The sequence below is a fragment of the Chrysochloris asiatica genome, unplaced genomic scaffold (assembly GCF_000296735.1).
Source record: "Chrysochloris asiatica unplaced genomic scaffold, ChrAsi1.0 scaffold00083, whole genome shotgun sequence".
Taxonomy (NCBI): domain Eukaryota; kingdom Metazoa; phylum Chordata; class Mammalia; order Afrosoricida; family Chrysochloridae; genus Chrysochloris; species Chrysochloris asiatica.
The window spans coordinates 9,096,569-9,113,596 of NW_006408601.1; the positions used below are offsets into that span (position 1 = coordinate 9,096,569).

Sequence of the window (17,028 nt, forward strand, 5' to 3'; positions counted from 1 at the left end):
TTGAACATACTGGGGGATTTACTCACTGGCTTTCATTAATTTCCAGGCTTGTAAAGAGTTTTATGGGAACTGACAACTCCCATTTTAATGCAACCCTCAGATTTCCATAGGGTTGTGCTCCAATTGTTGTTGTTGTTAAGTACCGTGGAGTCGGTTCTGACTCATAGTGACCCTGCACAGGGTTTCCAAGGCTGTAAATCTTTACGGGAGCAGAACGCCTCATCTTTCTCCTACGGAACCACTGGTAGTTTCGAACTGCTGACCTTGAGGTTAGCAGCCCGATTCGTAACCACAAATAAACCAACAGCTTGTTTACTCTCTTCAATCAGCTTCTCAAAGTCCCAATATCCAGCTAAATATTTGCCTTTTGGAGTCTCGGTGTGTGGTGCTGTGGGCTGATGGGACTAGAGTGCAGGTCAGTTTGAGCCGTAAAGGTCAGCGGTTCAAATTCACCAGCTGCTCCTCAGAAACCCTACACAGGGTCCCTATAAGTTGAACAGTCTTACCAACAACAACACTTGCCTTTTAAATGCAAATCTTCTGGTCTCATAGGCTTTTGATATAATCCCCAATCATTACTCCATATGGGATACCAGTAAATCCTCAGCTTGCAAACTCCTGTCTTACAGACTTCTACTTGCATTTAAATGTTATATAAGTATGTTCCCACATTTAAACTACCAAATCAACACCTACTGGAAATAAATTCCTCATCACAATCACCTTCCCTTTCAGCAACTAAGAACTACATGTACCTGTTCCAGCTTACTTACAAATTCGACTTAAAAACACATCTCATTCTAATGTAGATGTGTTGTAAATTAACAATTATTTGAGTTTGGGCAATCTTTCTACTTCTCCCTTTAGCATATCCAATTAGTACTGCTTGAGGGCTGGGTTACACACTCTTTGTTTTTATACAATACCCAATATTCATTTGCATAATACATTCAGATCTGTTTTACAAACAAAGTAGGGGAAACATTTCCTCAGTCATAATCAGTATTAACAATACATTCACGTAAACACATACATCTTTTTAAACATTCCAGTTTCATCTTCTATTCCACCCTCTGTTATGGACTGAAATATGCCCACCCCCCAATATTTGTTATAAATCCTAACCCCAAAGCATGTGGTTGTAACCCCACATTTGGGGATGCATTTTCACTTATGTTAATGAGGCAGGCTAGTGTAGGGTATGTCTTGAGTTACTCACAAGAAATACAAGGGGCAGATTAGACAACCAGAGATGAGGGAAGAGACATGCCAAACCACAAAAAGACTGCTCAGGAGCAACAGTTTGAAGAGACAAGAGTCTTCCTCCAGAGAAAAGAAAGCCTTTCCCTAAAGCTGGCCCCTTGAAAGCCTCCTAAATTATGAAAAAATAACTTTGTCTTTGTTATTACTGGTGGTATTACTGATTAAGGTATTCCTTAAGGTCTAAAATCTACACACCCTCTTTGATTATTTTTTTATGTACTCATATGCATATTGCCTCAGGTCACTGACTGGGTTAAACCTTCTTGATGAATCCAATGGGCCTTCATCCCAAATCACTCCAAGTGCAGCTTTTATCTCATTACTATTTTGGAATAATAATAAGCAAAGTAATCATCCAAAAAATCTAAAGTTTTTCATCCTCCTGTTTTCCTTTTTCTTCCCAAATCATATATTCCAATGAGCTCAACCCACTGCAGCAAATCCAGTAGCCTAACACCGATCTGAAGGGTAACTATACAAAGAAGACCCACAAGATTCTGATTCCTAGGAGGAGGAGGAGGTCAAGAACATCCCCACTTTTCAACATTATCTCTGACACCAGGTGTTCCTCCTACAACACTGTTTTTCTCTGTTTGGTTCAACAATTTGCTGTATCATTTCATAGAGCTCGGAGACCATACTTATGATGATGTGGTTTATTAAGGTATTAATAGGCTATATAACCAGAGCAAAATTCAACCCAGCTTCAGCATCAGGAAGAGGTACATGAGCAAAGTCTGGAAAGGTCCCTGAAGTGAGGGACATGCCCTTTCAGGATCGCCCTTGGAGAAGAAACATCCTTGCTTCCTTCTGGCTGCTGCCCCTTCTCAGCTGGCCCAGCTCTGACAGCTCACACACAGAGCAGCGCGTAGCTCACTGAGCTCTCCCAGCTCTCCATCAGCGCAGCAGCTCAATCGTTTTGGGGAAGGTTTTCTGTGTGGGTCTTCTATGTCTCAAAGGATGCCTGCGCCATTTCTCCCAGCTCTCCTTAGTCAAGAAGCTCCAAACCTCTGTATTCCAAGGCTTTCATATGCCAGTCCATGGCTCCTTGTCAATTACTGGGTAGAGTTTTCTTGTCAGTTACTTTGTCAATTACAAGATAGGGGCAGGAAACACCCTAGCCAGATCTGACAAAAGTACCAAATCCTGAGAATAAAGGTCACATATGGCGACTGCACACCTCACAATTACCATTTATAGTATTTTTCTGTTAAAGAACGGCGGTCATGATACATGATATACGTGATAACCCAATAATTGAGACTGCAGTTATTCATTATTTTACATGAAACTACCTAAATCACATTAACTTTAAACATCATTCCACAAAACATTGTGTACGGATAGTCATGTGGACCTTTCAGAGTTCAAATCTTTGTTTAAAATTACTTCACATATATCAACTTTAAAATATCCAAAGTGCCAGGTTTGATGTAATTAAGAGGATTACCATTCAAATAAATACTTGCATATTCCTAAAAGCAACTTGCCTGACTAGCAACCAACCCATGATTTTCCCAAAAGACGGTAAGAAGGAAAGAAAGAAAAACCCAAATAAAAAAACAACTGGGTATAAGCAGCCAATCTTAAATATATTATTAGACTGTAACACCACCAAAAATCATACAGCACCTCTGCTTAAGGCCTATGATCTATAATTCAGAATTATGAATCAGCTATCATCTCCTAAACAGTCCCCAAAAGGAAGCTTCAAAAGAGAACTTCCATAATCTGCTAAGACTGGGATTAAGGGGTAGCCAAAAATCTTTCAAGTGTAATTTATCCTTTGTGATGGCAGTGGGAGGGTTTGTTAATAACTTCATGGAAAGAATCAGCATGAGTCTAATCCCCAAAATGTGGAGGTTGATTGATGCAGCCCCTACTTTCTCACTACTCAATCATTTTTGACACCAAGTGTCACAATGGCAAACTCCCCCTCTGACCCTAGCCACCCAGACCTAGAGTAGATCTCACAGGTTAAAAGGACACCATCCCTTAGACTGCTAAATAAGCAGATACAAGCTGCAGGTTTGGAAATCTACACAGCACATTCACTTTCATCTGCTGGTTCTCCTTTCTTTGGGTTTAATACTTTGTTGGAATAACTCACAGAACTCACAGAAAGTACTATACTTATTTTAATATACTATAAATTTATTATAGCAAAAGGACACAAATTAGGAGAGTTACCAATGCAGAGATTTCAGATCCCAAAAATGGCACCTCAACCTCCTGTCATCAATCAGGAAGCTCTCTAAACCTGTGATCAGAGCGTGTATCAGCCAATCATGACTGAGCCCTTCTGCATATGCACGAGACACTAAATCATGCCTAAGGTTTACTGACATCAGCTCCCACTTGTTAGCACGAACCCTCATATATAGTCTTGGAGGTTTCAGATAAAGGCACCACAATCACTCCCAGGCTTATTTCACAGAAACCAAGGAAAAAGGCCAAAACTATTTTCCATTACAACACAAGATGGTTTACAAACCTTATAATGTCTCACCTAGAGCTCATATCCATCATTTGTAAAGGATTTTATAAGTAAAACTGGTTAATTAAATATATATACCTGGTGTGGCACTGTAGGATAAGCACTTGACTGCAAGGTTGGGTTGAACCACAAGGTCAGCAGTTCAAACTCATCAGTCACTCCTTGGAAATCCTATAGAGGGTCGATGTGGGTTGGAAGCCACTTGATGGCACTTAACAACACCACCAACTCATTTATTAATAGGGTTAGGTTCCAAAGACCAGATCACTATGCAAATATCAGGGTTATATGAAAATGAAGGATGACCACATCAGATCACAAAATGGAGGTCAGTTATACCATTACATCACTGTCAAACTTCAACATTACATAACTACCAAACCACTGAGAATCCATTCAACACATAATCTTAATCATCACAGCCAGCATGAATTACTCTCACCTCCCACCTTGGCAGTTTTTACTGCCAAACATATATCATCAATGTGCAAATTACATAGATTTTCCACTATGGTTATAAATGTGAAGTGTCAGACAACAAGATGATCAATAAGTGAAAAGTAGATGTATTAAAGTCACCAAAAAAGTACTTTGTCTTGCTCCTGTGGTGAGAGAAAAACAACTATTTGTGTTAAGTTTCAATACATATATATTACTTGCTAAATTATTTTTAGTAGTTAATTTATTTTTTTGCTTTCCGTAAGAATAGTTGTTGTAGTTAAGTGCCGTCGAGTCGGTTCCGAACCATAGCAACCCTGTATAGGGTTTCAGTTCTTTTAATTTTCCACTAATTATCACAGTAAGGATAAATGAACCAATTTGATATGTTAGTGTATTTCAGTAGTCTATTCAATGAAGTCTTCTAAACAATGGTTTTGAGAGTTTGTAGAAAGTAACTTTGTTTTGTAGATGTGAAACCCATTTTAAAAGTATGATGCTAGCTAACATGTAATGAATGGCGGTGACTAGGACTAATTAAAGAAAGACCTCTGGCAATAATTCAAAGGAATCCTCTATCACAAAACCAATTAAATCATAATATACCCAATGTTCTGGCTTTAAAAAATAAACTAAGGGAAAAACACACCAAGAAAAGGCTGAGCTTAATTACTATGGAATTTGGACTTTGAGTGTGATACATAAATACATTACATGGGGCAGGGCTGACTAGAAATCAAATGTGATCATATAATATTACAGCAGCCAAAGCTTGTATTGGTTATTATTTATATCAGCTAACAAGTCAATAAAAAATACTCCAAAAGCAGTTCCTGCAAAGTAGATTAATTAGGAGTCGGAATAAAAATATCCAACTGGGATATAGAGCAATGACAAGACTTTCTCCAGTGTTAGAAAGAAGCTATTAAAAATACACAACATGTGTATCAAGGAAAAAATGTATTCCAATATGAAAGATATATGTACTTTTTTGTATTGAAATTCCCCAAAGAAATTATTTGTAAAAGGTGTACTCTGACAGTATGTTTTAGAATACATTATAAGCATTACCACATATACATAAAACAAAAATTCCCATTTGGAAGCAGAATTCCACTAGAAGAAAGGAAAAATTGTTATGCATCACTAACACACATCTAGCCCTTCATGGATTATTATTTTATCCCTCAAGATGTGCATTAGCTACAGAACACCTTTCAAGGACAAGAATCCAAACAATATATTCCAAGGTATTCAGACAAGATCCATCTTACTCAAGGTCAAGTTCTTATGCCAAAAGCACCTCATTTTATTATTCTCCTTCTGAGTCACCCCTCTCTGTTATATCAAAGTTTCCAAAACATTAAGTAAATCAAGGTTGAAGATATCAGTACCACTTTCTGATAAAAGCACTCCATTGAGATGAAATAAACCTGGAGATTCTGGCACAAGAGAAGCATGGCTGATAGTAGATCCTCCGATGAACTTCATAAACGAGCCAATTAGTTCATTGACTTTCTCCACACACTTATTCATAAAACGTGGTTGTGCTGAGTTGTACCACACTTTTCTGGGTATCATATTGGACCACACTACTGTAACATTCTTGAACTTTTGCTTGATAACTCTGAAATCTTTCTTAATTCGGGTTACAATATCCAACAACTCCATCACTCCCAGATCATTGCCACCCAGGTGCACCACCAGCACGTCAGGATCTGGTAGACGGCGCCTTGCATGAATTAAGGTGGGAATTAACTGATCCCACATCATGCCACTCTTCCCTATCCAGTGGAGTTTGGCATTCTCCATAGAAATGCCCAGCTGGGGACCAAAACTTCTCTTGAGTGCCCGTTTTTCAGCCCAGAAAACATACGAATGACCACATATCCATACCTGCTTCTGCTTTCTTCTGGCATCTGCTATTAAGAGAACATAAACACATATTAAGGTTTTCTCTTAAACTTATTCTTTTTCACTAGGTGGTGGTTTTAAACCTTTAAAACCAGAGCTCAAGTTCGACAGTATGGAAATGCCAAAATGGTGAAAGTTACTAGCCCAGTCCTAACAAAAATATTTTATTCTTAAAGAACACATATTTTAACCTGAAGAAATAGAACTGTAAATGTTTAGGCACTTTAGAATTTAAGTTTTATTATCAACTATTAAGATACATTTACATTCCTTCTGTTGTGTTTGCTGGTAAACAATGCCTGCAATGGAAACAAATTTTAAGGAAAATTGTTCAAGTTCTACATCTTTTCCATTTGGTCTTCTAGTGGAAACATTTGGGGGTAAGATGATATTCAAATCAGACATTTGGTTTTACAATGCTTTCGGAGAAGAATTAAAGTTACAGACACAAGTTTCCCTTCCCTTAAATAATACAATAAGTCTATTAAAATGTCACTACAATTGCCCAGACCTAATAGAAAACCACACACCACCTGGACCGGATTTTTCATTATTCAAATGTTTTCAATATTTACTCAATCCCCTCAGTTTCACACTTATGAAGAGCTGTTTTTAAATCAAGTTAAGCAAGAAATTGCCCATTGAACAGAAAAGCTGTAAAATGAAGTGATTCTACACCTCAAAGAGTCAGGGTGCTGCTTTCACCAAAGAACTGCATCCAGCCTTAGCCTTCTTCAACACTGCCTAAGATTTTTATGTGGAATAAAATCTCTCACTTACTTCTTAGATGATTCTTTTATTACAATATTATTACAGATGATCAAATCCAATATGTACACAGGTAGTCACATCAATAATAAAAGGTAAGTTTATTAACGTTGTTTTACGCTATAAATTCAAAACTCCTAACAGTAAAATTAATAAGTTTCAAAAAGTATAAGGTTAAATAACCACATTCATTTCATCTCATTATATTTCCCTGGCCTCAGCAACATAGAGAATAATAGCATAAATCCTGAGCATTGATATACTGAGAAAATACCATTTCTTAACTTTAGTAATCAAATAAGGAGCTCTGGTAGCGTAGTGGTTACGAAGTAGGTGGCTAATCTCAAGGTCAACAGTTTGGAACTACCAGCTATTCCGCAGGATAAAGATGAGGCGTTCTGCTCCCATAAAGATTTACAGCCTCGGAAACCCTGTACAGGGTCACTATGAGTCAGAATCGACTCCATGGCATACCACCACCACCAGTAGTCAAAAGATACTTGTTTCTACTTCCCTTTATTCCAATTTTGAAGTTCAATAATGTTTTGTATAATGCACCACTAAAAATTCCCACATAGCTGACAGTTTGTCATACTGTCGTGGCAAACAAGTTGCTGTAATGCTGAAAGCTAGCCTACTGGGGTTTCAAATCACAGCAGGCTCATCCATAGTGGACAGGTTCCAGCAGAGCTTCCAGACTAAAACCAGATTAGGAAGAAGGAATAGGTGGTCCATTTCTGAGGTATTAGTCCCTGAAAACCTTATGAATTAGCAGTGAACACTGTGTGATTGATATATGCCAGATGATGAGCCCCTCAGGTTGGAAGGCACTCAAAATATGACTGAGAAAGAGCTGCCACCTCAAAGTAAAGCTGACCTTACTGACGTGGATAGAGCAAAGCTTTCTGGACCTTCATTTGTTGATGGGGAATGACTCAAAATAAGAAAAAACAACTGTAACTATCCATTAATAACTGGAATGTGGAATTAATCTAGGAAACCAGGAAGTTGTTAAAAATGAAATGAAGTGGAACCTACTACTACCACTAAGAAAGAAGAGTCAGGAGAGGAGAGCGTCCTTTTGACGTGGTGTGCCTGCACTGAGAAACTTCTAGATCTAAGGAAAGACTGATGCCAAGATACATGGAGATCTCCAGAGCCGGCACTCTGAATTCACACTTCTAGCCTCCTAAACTGTGAGAGCATACACTTCTGTTTGTTAGGGTTATTCACTCTGTTACAGAAGCACTAGAGAACTAAGACAATCTGATACCAGAAAAGTGGGGTACTGCTCTAACAGATGCCTGAAATGTGAAAACGGCTTTGGAATGGGATAATGAGCAGAGAATGGAGGCTAGGAGACTATTAAAAAGAATTACGGACATCAAAGGCAATCCTGATGAAGGCTTAAAAAGAAGTGAGGAACCATAGGACAATTGAGAGGGAAGAGCATGAGCAGAGTGTGGGATGCTAACCAGAGAAGCAGCGACACCAGAGATGGAAGCAGAGTTGACAGACAGAGAGACGAGCAGCAGAAGACTCTAGACCTATTTAGTGAGAAAGGCTGTGTGCCAGTGGAAAGAAGGCTGACTTGCAAAACGTGCCCTTTGGTTGTTTAAATGAACATATATTTTCTGTGTGTTTTGTGTACATTAAAAAAATAATAAAATAAATAAAAAAGGGACTAGAGGGAAATACTGTTAACCGATGGGGCATACAGGGGATTGTAATCATTGCAATGAAACCAAATATGATTGGTTGAGTGCAAACCTGATGATCTACCCTATAAACTATCATCATCACACAATTTACAATAATAGCTTTTTAAAAAAAAAAAAAAAAGTGAAGAAAACTGTAATGCTGGAGATGGCACAGAGGGTGAGAAGCAGCAGCAAATAAACTACAGCCGCAGAGCCAGGACAGTATCACAAGGTCACACACGAACCATGCAGGAGGCTTCCAGGCAGACAGGGGTGCCTCTGGGCACCTGTTGGTGAAGTTAGGCTCTCTGACCCACAGAGCTAGAGAGCTGAGCACTGTCAGACCAAGGCTTATTTGAGTGGGGTGTTTCTGGGCACTTATCTGTAGAGCTAAATCGCTTTATTCTACTTGCTGGAGTAGAAGAGAGGCTATAATGGCCTCTCCTAGAGATCAAGGGACTAGGAAGTAGAAGTTGAAGAGACAAAGGGCACTGGAAACAAGCTGCCTCAGTCTCAAAAGGTAGGGCCATGACCTCTGAGGCTCTAAGGGTGGGGCCACAATTCCCTAAATTTCACAGAGTCAAATCAACTGGGTTAAAATGGGGCCACTGCTGAAAGCTCAGGGGTTGGGGTAGCCATGCCTGATGGGGCAGAAGAATGGGGCCTGCTTGGTCAGAGGGTTAAGGTGAATGGGGCTGCCAAAGCCAGGGAAGCAGAGCTTCCATCCCAATGGGCCTGGAGACAGAGCCGAAGCCCAGGGTTCAGGTGTTTCTACCAACAGTTCATAGAACATAGCCAATACCCAAAGCAAAGTCAGAACTTAGATGTTCTAAGAACGACAATTATTTTCAGGCTTTGAGAGCGAATGTCATCTTTGTGCTGGGTTTTATAACTTGCTTGATGTCCATTATCCCATCTTTCCCTCCAATTACTACCATTTGTAATAGAAATGCATGCTTGTACTTTGGAAGCAATAACTTGTATCCTAGATTCAGAGATGAAAAGAATTTTGTGCTAGATTGGAATTTGGACTTGGAAGACTTTGGGGATGATATGAGGGATGAAAAATGTCTTGCGTGGGGCAAGGACATGAATTTGGGTGGGGAGCAAAGGATGGAATGTCATAGATTTAATTGTGTCCCCACAAAATATGTGCCAATTATGTAATGATGTAATGTGACACTTACGTGATAAGTCTGATAACCCAATGGCCAAACAGAACTCAGACACCATACTAACAATTACTGGGATATCAGGGACGTTAACACATTACAATTTGAGATCACAATTGCTAAGGGCACAGTTGTTCCAGACAGCTGCTGATAAATGCCTAGAGGACACACCATACACTCAGCATTTCTAAGCTGAAGGAACTAAAGAAAAAATTCAAGCCTTGAAGTGAAATATTGAGGGATTCTCTGGGCAAAACTGGATCTCACAACTGGCTCAATAAATAACATCATGATAAATGGAGAAAAGACTGAAGTTGTCAAAGACTTCATTTTGCTTGGAACCACAATCAATCATGGGAGCAGCAGTCAAGAAACCAAATGACAATTGCACTGGGCAAATCGGCTGCAAAAGACCTTTTCTTCACAGTGTTCAAGAGCAGAGAGATATCAGTTTGAGGACTAAAGTGTGTCTGACACAAGTCACGGTATTTTCAATGCTTCACATGCTGGACAATGAATAAGGAAGACCAGAGAACTGATGCATTTGAATAATGGTGTTGGTGAAGAATACTGAGAAGTATCACGGATTGCCAAAAGAACCAACAAATCAGTGTTGGGAGAAGTGTAGCCAGAATGCTACTTGAAAGCGAGGATGGCAAGACTTTCATCTCCTGTATTTTGGATATGTTGTTAGGAGGGACCAATTGCTGGAGAAGGACATCATGCTTAGTAAATTAGAGGGTCAGTGAGAAAAAGGAGGGCCCCTCAATGTGATGGACTCACACAGTGGCAGCAACAATGGACTCAAATGCAACAACAATTGTGAGGATGGCCCAGAACTTGGCAGTGTTTCATTCCACTGTGCATAGATAGGGTCACTGAGTTGGAACCAACTTGACAGTACCTAACAACAACAATATGGGCAAAATAATAGAACGAAGCAGGAAGTATTACAGGAAGATGGAAGGAATACAAAAAAAGAATTTGTTACATTCAACCATTTTGTTGTTGTTGTTAAGTGCTGTTGAGTCGGTTCTGACCCATAGCAACTGTGGATAGGGTTTCTGAGGAGCAGCCGGTGCATTTGAACCACCGACCTTGAAGCTCAGACAGCTTTGCACTCTGGCGCATTAACCCACAGTACCACACCAGGACTCCTCAACCATTTTAGAAGGTAGCATATGATTGAGAATGGATGATATTGAATAAACAAGTCTAAGCTACACTGAAGGCATCAGCAAAAAACAAGGTTTCCAGAACTGATGGAATGCCAACAGAAATGCTTCAACCAACTTATACATTACTGAAAGTACTTACTAGTCTAGACCAAGAAATTTGGAAGGTAGGTACCTGGCCAATCAACTGGAAGAACTCCATTATTTGTGCCCAAGCCAAAGAAAAGTAACCCAACAAACTGGAAATTACCAAACAATATCATTAATATCACATGTAAGTAAAATTTTAGTGACGATAATTCAAAAACAATTGTGGCAACACATCGAGAAGGAGCTGGCAGAATTTCAGGCTGGATTCAGATGAGGATGTGGAACAAGGGGTATTATTGCTAACATCAGATGCTTCTTGACTGTAAGCAGAAGACACTGACTATGCAAAGGCATTTGACTGTGGAACATATCAAACTATGGATAGATAATATTGCAAAGAATGGAAATTCTAGAATTTAATTGTGCTCAAGCAGAACCTCTACATGGACCAGGAAGCAGTCATTTGAAAAGAACAAAGGAATGCTGTGTGGTTTAAAATCAGAAAAGGTGTGTCAAAGTTGTATTCTTTTACCATATTTATTCAATCTGTATGCAGAGCAAATAATCTGAGAAGGTGGATTATATGAAGAGCATGGCATAAGGATTGGAGGGAAAAACCTTGTGTTTTTCAGATGACATAACCTTGTTTGCTGGGAGCAAAGAATATTTGAAATACTTGCTAATGAAGATCTAAGAATACAGCCTTCAATATAAATTAGAACTCAAATGTCAAGAAAACAAAAATCCTCACAACTGGACCAATAAACATCATGATAAATTGAAAAAAGTTGTCAAAGATGTCATATTGTTTGGATCTATATTAAATATTCATGGAAGTAGCAGTCAAGAAGAAAATGATAAGTTATTTGGGGGTGGGGAGGAGACAGGATTATGAAGGGCCTTCTAGGCCTAAGAACATTGCACATAATTCTGAATGCAATGGGAGAATCACTGGAACATTTTCAGCAGCAGAGTGTTAGGAAAAGAGTTTTAATAAGATAGAATGGTAAGACAGATTAAGATAGACAGTGAAAAGAGCTATAACATTTATTTATTTTTATGCCCTGGTGAAGAAGTCTTTAAACACAGGGCTGTTAACTAAAAGGTCAGTGGTTTGAAACCAATAATTGCTCTGAGGAAGAAAGCTGTAGCAGTCTGCTTCCATAAAGATTACAACCTTGGAAGACAAGGGGCAGTCCTAGATGTATTATTTATAAGATTAGAAACCACTTCAAGTGTTGGATTATGGGACACTGACCCCTAACAGTTTTTCACTAAGAAGAGAGAGTATTCTAACATTGTACATATAAAAGCAAAATGTGCTTTTCACAACAGGAGAATGTTGAAGTTCCCTATGTGGAGAAACCTACCACTCATCTGTCAGTTTGTTGTACTGTGATGGATTGTGTGTTGCTATGATGCTGGAAGCTATGCCACAGGTATTTTAAATATCAACAGAGTCACCCACGGTGGATGGGTTTCAGCAGAGCTTTCAGACTAAGACAGACTAGGAAGAAGAAGAAGCAGACTATTTCCGAATGTTTAGCCACTGAAAAACATGAACAGCAATGGAACATGGTCAGATATAGTGCCAGAAGATGAGCAAATATAACTACAATTGTGAGGATGGCACAAGACTGGGCATTATTCTGTTCTATTGTGCATAAGGTGGCTATGAGTCGGAAGGACTCATTGGCACGGAACAACAACAATGTGGAAAAGTATCAGTTTGCAATGGTACTTACCAACAGTGGTCACAGGAGGCTGAGAAGGGTACTGGGAACTTGTTGTGGCAGGAAACTGACCACCTGGTGGGTAAGGGCAGCCCGGGTAAGCACTAAAATGGGAAGAAAAACATTCAATGTTTAAGCAACACATTATAGTATCTTTAAGAAGATTAAAGATACCATTAAAGAAAATTAAACTTGATACACTGTTTTACCAGTAAATGGAGTTTTAGAGTTAAAGGTGTCTACTCAAGCATGATTTTATAGAAACTGCATTAATGGCATGGTATTTATTGTTTTTAACAATACCTGATTATGTTTTCAATGGAAGTTTACACAGAAAATTAAGTTCCTATTTGACAATTTCAACACAGATTATTCAACAACATTTTCACAATGTTCCAACATTCTCTTAATTCCATTCTAGTTGTTTGGATTTATTCTTCAAGTTATTGTTGTTAAGTGCTGTGGAGTTGGTTCAACTCCAGTGACGCTATATAGGGTTTCATGGAATGGCTAAAATACTCTTGCTTGTCCCTGATTATTTAAGAGTCACCTTTGCAGCAGCAAAAAGCAACTACAAAGTCTAAGTAGCAGGATCCAAATCAACAAATATTATGTCAGAGAACTTTTCCCTTTTGATTTCCTAGGCTATAGGGAAAATATATTTTCTGTGGTTTATTAATAACCTTTGTGAATATTTATTGTTAAAATATCCTTTTAACTAATAAAGCTTTAAAAGATATTCTTCTTACTCTATGGCTAGTTTGTGTCATTCATGTATACCTCCTATTCAACATCATCTGTAAATATAATTTTTACAATAACCCTGACAATGGATCATTTTTCCTTATTGAAGTAACTTTGTAGGGTAAACACTGGACTGGGAACTACAGGGCAGCCAGTTTGAGACCAACAGTTGCTCCAAGGGACAAAGATGAGGCTTTCTGATCCCTCAAAGATTCACAACCTCAGAACTGACTCTACAGCACTTAACAACAACAAATACTATATGTATGAATAATGGCTCTAAATCTGCATTCTGGAAAGTCACAGAATAAGCAGCCAAATATCTGAAGACTTCTAACATTTTTCCTTCCGTCTTCTTTCATCAGGTTAAATATTCTTAGTTCCTTCAACCACTCTTCACAGGAGAGTGAGAGATAAGATTTTGATTCAAATTCCCTTTCCCTGAATTTTCCCAAGGTCTTTTTCCCCTTAAGAAAGAAAAGCACAATAAGATGATTTTTAGCTATTGTTATTGTGTATTGTTAAGTCAGTTCTGATTCACTGCAATCCTGCAAATGGTCTCTGAAGATGTAAGTCTTTAAGGGAGCGGAAAGCCTCACATTTCTTCTGCAGAGTAACTGGTGGATTCAAACCACCAATCCTGTGATAACAACTCAATGTGTTAGTAGTTAAATAATGCATCTTGATAATTCTTACTTGAGCTATATAATCGCCAGATCTGTGACATTTATAATTCTGATCAGCATGACCTTTATGAGTCCTGTCAATTTACTGATTAAAAAACAGCCAGCCTAGGGCCTTGAAGCAAGAGCTCTTAGTTCATGGTCAGTAATTCTTTTCAATTCAAAGATTTCTCAATTTGTACTACCAACTCACATTTTAAAACTTATTCCCAACAATATCATGGTTGGATAAGACTTACTGAAAATGCAATGTAATCATGGCACTTTCTTGCAAAATCAGACTGAAAAAAAAAAGCTAAGTGCTTTTTTCCCTTGGCAGGCTCATGCTACCTGCTATGGAACACTCTTTAAGTGGTGGTGGTGATTGTGTGCCGTCAAGTTGTTTTCAACTCACAGTGACCCTGTATAGGGTTTCCAAGACTATGAATCTTGACGTGAGCAAAGTCTCATTTTTCTCCTGCAGAGCAGCTGATGAATTCAAACTGCTAAACTTGAGGTCCAATGCATAATACACTAAGCTACCAGAGCCCCTTAGTCTCTTTAGTAATCCATGCTAAAATGCTGCAAGGAACATTGCCAATCTTCCTGAAATTTTTTAATCCATCATTCTGAAAACTGGAATATTTTTTCTTCAGATCTGCTCATTTTTGTTTATCTTTTCAAAGACAAGCTTGTGATATTACAGAGTTTTTTGAATAACATATGAAAAAAAAATTTCTGGGCCTACAGATAACCTGAAACTCCCTGTTTCTACTTAGTTTGCTTAATTTTCCCTTATGGTTAATCTCCACATTCAGGGTTAACAATTTTTCTTGAGTTAAACCAACAGAAAATTAAGTGGTACTATTTCCTATCTTGATGAAGATTGAAGGTTTCAGCAAGGGTTATACCTCAATGTAAAGAAATCAAAAATACTCACAATTGAACCAATAAATAATATAATGATAAATGAAGAAGACATTGAAGTTCTCAGAGACTTCATTTTTCTTGGATCCAAAATCAACATTCAAGAAATCAAATGACATACTGCATTAGGAAAATCTGCTACTAAAGACCTCTTTAAAGTGCTCAAGAGCAAATACATAATTTTGACGATTAAGGAAGAGGAAGACCCACAATGAGATGGAAAGGCAATGTGGCAGCATCAACTGGCTCAAGCATGGCAACAATTGTGAGGTTGGCCCAGGACTCGGCAATGTTTCGTTCTATATAAGATGGCTATGAGTCGCTACAGACTCAATGGCAACCAACAACAAGGTGCACCTGACTCAACCATGAAATTTTCAACTGCCTCATATGCATGCAAAAGGTGGACAGTGAATAAGGAAGACCAGAGAACAATTGATGCATTTGAATTATAGTGTTGATGAAGAATATCTAAAAGTATCATGGAATGCCAAAATAACAAACAAATCTGTCTTGGAAGAAGTACAGCCAGAATGCTCTTAGAAGTAAGGATGGTGAGACTTTGTCTCTTGTACTTGGGACATGTTTCAGAAGGGACCAGTCCCCAGAGTAGGACATTATGCTTGGTGGAGACTCAGAAAAAGAGGAAGACCCCTAATGTGATAACTGACATAGTGGCAGTAACAACGACCGCAAGGATAACAAAACTGTGAGGAAGGCACAGAACTGGGCATTGTTATGCATAGGGTCACTAACAGTCAGAGCCCACAGCATCTAACAATAACATTTTCTATTTTGTATATGATTAAAGGACCCCAAGTGGTGTGATAGTTAAGCACTCCACAGCTAACTGAAAGGTTGGAAATCTGAGCCCACGAGTTTCTCTCCAAGAGACAGTTGTAGCAGTCTGCTTCTGTAAAGATAATCTAAAAACCAAACCTGTTGCCACTGAGTCAATCTAACTCATAGTGTCCTTGTAGGAGAGAGCTGAACTATCCCATAGCATTTCCAAGGCTGTAATCTGACTCGACAGCACTTACAAGTTTTTATTGTGAATTGAATGATAGTTTAAATGGAAGAACATCGGTTTTACACCATCATTTCATTGCAATGATTACAATCTTCTCCATTCATCATCATTCAACAGTATTTGCTTCCATTCCCTTTTTGTTTTGTTTTGGGGTGTGAGATGGTATCTCATTGTTGTTTTGATTTGTATCTCTCTGATAGCTAGTGATCATGAACATTTCTTCATAAGTTTGTTGGCTGCCCAAATCTCTTCCTTGGTGAAGTGCCTTTTCATGTCCTGTGCCCATTTTTTAATTGGGTTATTTGTCTTTTTCTTGTTGACTTGTTATAGTTTCCTATATATTTTAGAAATGAGTCCCTTGTCTGATGTATCATTGCAAAAGATTTTTTTCCCATTCTGTGGGTTCCCTTTTAACTCTTCTGGTGAAGTCTTTTGATGCACATAAGTTTTTAATTTTTAGTATGTCCCACTCATCTATTTTTGTCTACTTTTGTTTGTGTGGTTTTCAAAATGTTTTGTTGTCTGTGTATTCCCTGAATTAGTGCCCTCACATTTGTCTCGATTTTTTTACTGATGGCCTTCATAATTCTGGGATTCACATTTAGGTCTTTAATCCATGTTGAGTTGATTTTTGCATAAGGTGTGAGGTGAAGGTCTTATTTCAATCTTTTGCATATCATTTTCCAGTTCTGCCAGCACTGTTGAAGAGACTATCAACTCCCCTAAAATATATTTAGGTGTTTTGTCAAAAATCAGTTGGCTGTACGTTGTTGTCAGGTGGTGCCATCGAGTCAGAACTGACTCATAGTGACCCCATGCACAGCAGAACGAAACAATGTCCAATCCTGGGCCAACCTCACTACCGCTGTCACACTCGAGTCCATCAATGATGCCACCTGGCCAATCCATCTCGTT

At 38.6% G+C, this 17,028-nt stretch overlaps 1 protein-coding gene across 1 annotated transcript in view; it reads right to left on the bottom strand.

The window, feature by feature from the left end:
* Positions 1-17,028, bottom strand: part of TSG101 (tumor susceptibility 101) — a 73,671-nt gene that overhangs the window by 18,746 nt on the left and 37,897 nt on the right. Inside the window, exon 7 of the mRNA XM_006865807.1 lies at positions 12,763-12,854. Coding sequence (XP_006865869.1) covers positions 12,763-12,854 — 92 coding nt within the window. The remainder of the gene's footprint in view (positions 1-12,762; positions 12,855-17,028) is intronic.